The sequence below is a fragment of the Poecilia reticulata genome, unplaced genomic scaffold (genome assembly GCF_000633615.1).
Source record: "Poecilia reticulata strain Guanapo unplaced genomic scaffold, Guppy_female_1.0+MT scaffold_2046, whole genome shotgun sequence".
In the NCBI taxonomy this organism is placed as follows: domain Eukaryota; kingdom Metazoa; phylum Chordata; class Actinopteri; order Cyprinodontiformes; family Poeciliidae; genus Poecilia; species Poecilia reticulata.
Window position 1 is genome coordinate 1 of NW_007616775.1, and position 1,638 is coordinate 1,638.

Consider the following 1,638-nt stretch of genomic DNA (forward strand, 5'->3'; position numbering starts at 1 on the left):
TGTGAATTGGACGTTGATCAAACTGTATTACATTTGAACTGAATCTGCCTGAAGAATTTCAGTCGGCTGTAGAAAACATCATGGAAGACCAGATCAACATTACCTACATAACTCTGTCTGGGTATGTAGATCTGAACAGATACAGATACTTTTACTTTTTCATTGTACTCACTGTGTACATCTTAACAGTCTGCAGCAATGCTACTATTCTGTATCTCATCTGGATTCACAAAAACCTCCATGAGCCGATGTACATCTTCATCGCAGCTTTGCTGTTTAACGGTCTTCTTTACAGCACCAACATTTACCCAAAGCTTTTGATCAACTTCTTATCTGAAAAACCGAACAYGTYRTATTCAACTTGTCTTTTACAGTTTTTTTTGTTTTATTCTTTTGGTTTTGCAGAGTTCCTCCTGCTAGCAGCCATGGCCTTTGACAGATATGTGGCCATATGTAAACCTCTCAGATAYARAARWATKATGARRARRAGTMMKGTKRMTRTTWTCCTGGTTCTATCTTGGTTTCTACCKGCTTGTTRTHTTGCAGTGCAGGCAAYWCTKAGTTMWAAAGCTAAATTATGTGCATTTAACTTGGAAGGAATATTTTGCAACAACACTATTTATGCCCTTCAGTGTGTGAGATCAACAACTATCACTGTAGTGGGGATTGTAGCTTTATTACATGTTGTAGTTCTTCCTATGCTCTTTACTACCTTCACGTACGCAAACATATTTAGAATATCTTACCGCAGCTCTAAGCAGTCCAGGAAAACGACAGTAGAGACCTGCGTGCCTCACCTGCTGGTTCTGACCAGCTACTTCTGTTTGATGACGTACGATGTAGTAATAGCCCGAGTTCAGTCCGATTTCCCCAGAATTGCACGATTCATAATGACGATGCAGATATTTCTCTATCATCCTTTGTTAAACCCGTTCATTTATGGTTTTAAAATGAAGGAAATTAATAAACATCTGAAGAGATTGTTCAGCTCAGTAAGTTAGAGATTTWRTTTTAATTTTTTTTTAGTTTCATTGCTTTCAAATCATTTTACTGCATCTCATTTTGGTATTCAAAATGTAAACATCGTAATTTACATGTGACTAGATTAAGGTTTAGCCGTGTTCATTGTCTCCGTTGTGACGTAACCGATCGTTACTGTGCAGCAGCAGCAGGATGGACTCATGTCGTCACAAAAAGACGTCGATTTTGCTTCCCAACTCCAAGGAATGTTTTGAATGTCCACTGGAACCAACAGGAATCCTTCCTGATTGTTGCAGYAGTTCATTCACTGGAGTACGTAAAATATAACCTGCCTTAACAGCGTCTCGTTTAACCCAACCTCCATTTACTTTATTTGTAATTACAGAATTTCACTGCGTTCCACTTCGGGAACACGGTTTGGTGTTTTTCCTGATGATGTGTAGATGTGTGTGTGTGTGTGTGTGTGATGCTGTATTATTGAAAATAAATACTCAAAGGGAAGGTGTTTTTGAGAGAGATGAATTATGCAAATGTCTGATTATTTGACTGGTTGATGGCCAGTAAAAAAAAAAAAAAGTAATGGGGAAAGCCTAGACTGGACTTTCCTTTTTAAATGGGACATTTCCTCATTAAAAAAAGTTAAGAAAAAACTTGTTT

General features: G+C 37.6%; 1 protein-coding gene across 1 annotated transcript; it reads left to right on the forward strand.

Moving 5' to 3' along the window:
• The first annotated feature begins 63 nt into the window (after positions 1-63).
• On the forward strand, positions 64-1,425 carry LOC108166105 (olfactory receptor 6N2-like). The gene has a single exon (XM_017303663.1). It carries the CDS (start codon positions 81-83, stop codon positions 999-1,001), a length of 921 nt encoding a protein of 306 aa, XP_017159152.1. The 5' UTR covers positions 64-80; the 3' UTR covers positions 1,002-1,425.
• The last annotated feature ends 213 nt before the right edge of the window (positions 1,426-1,638 follow it).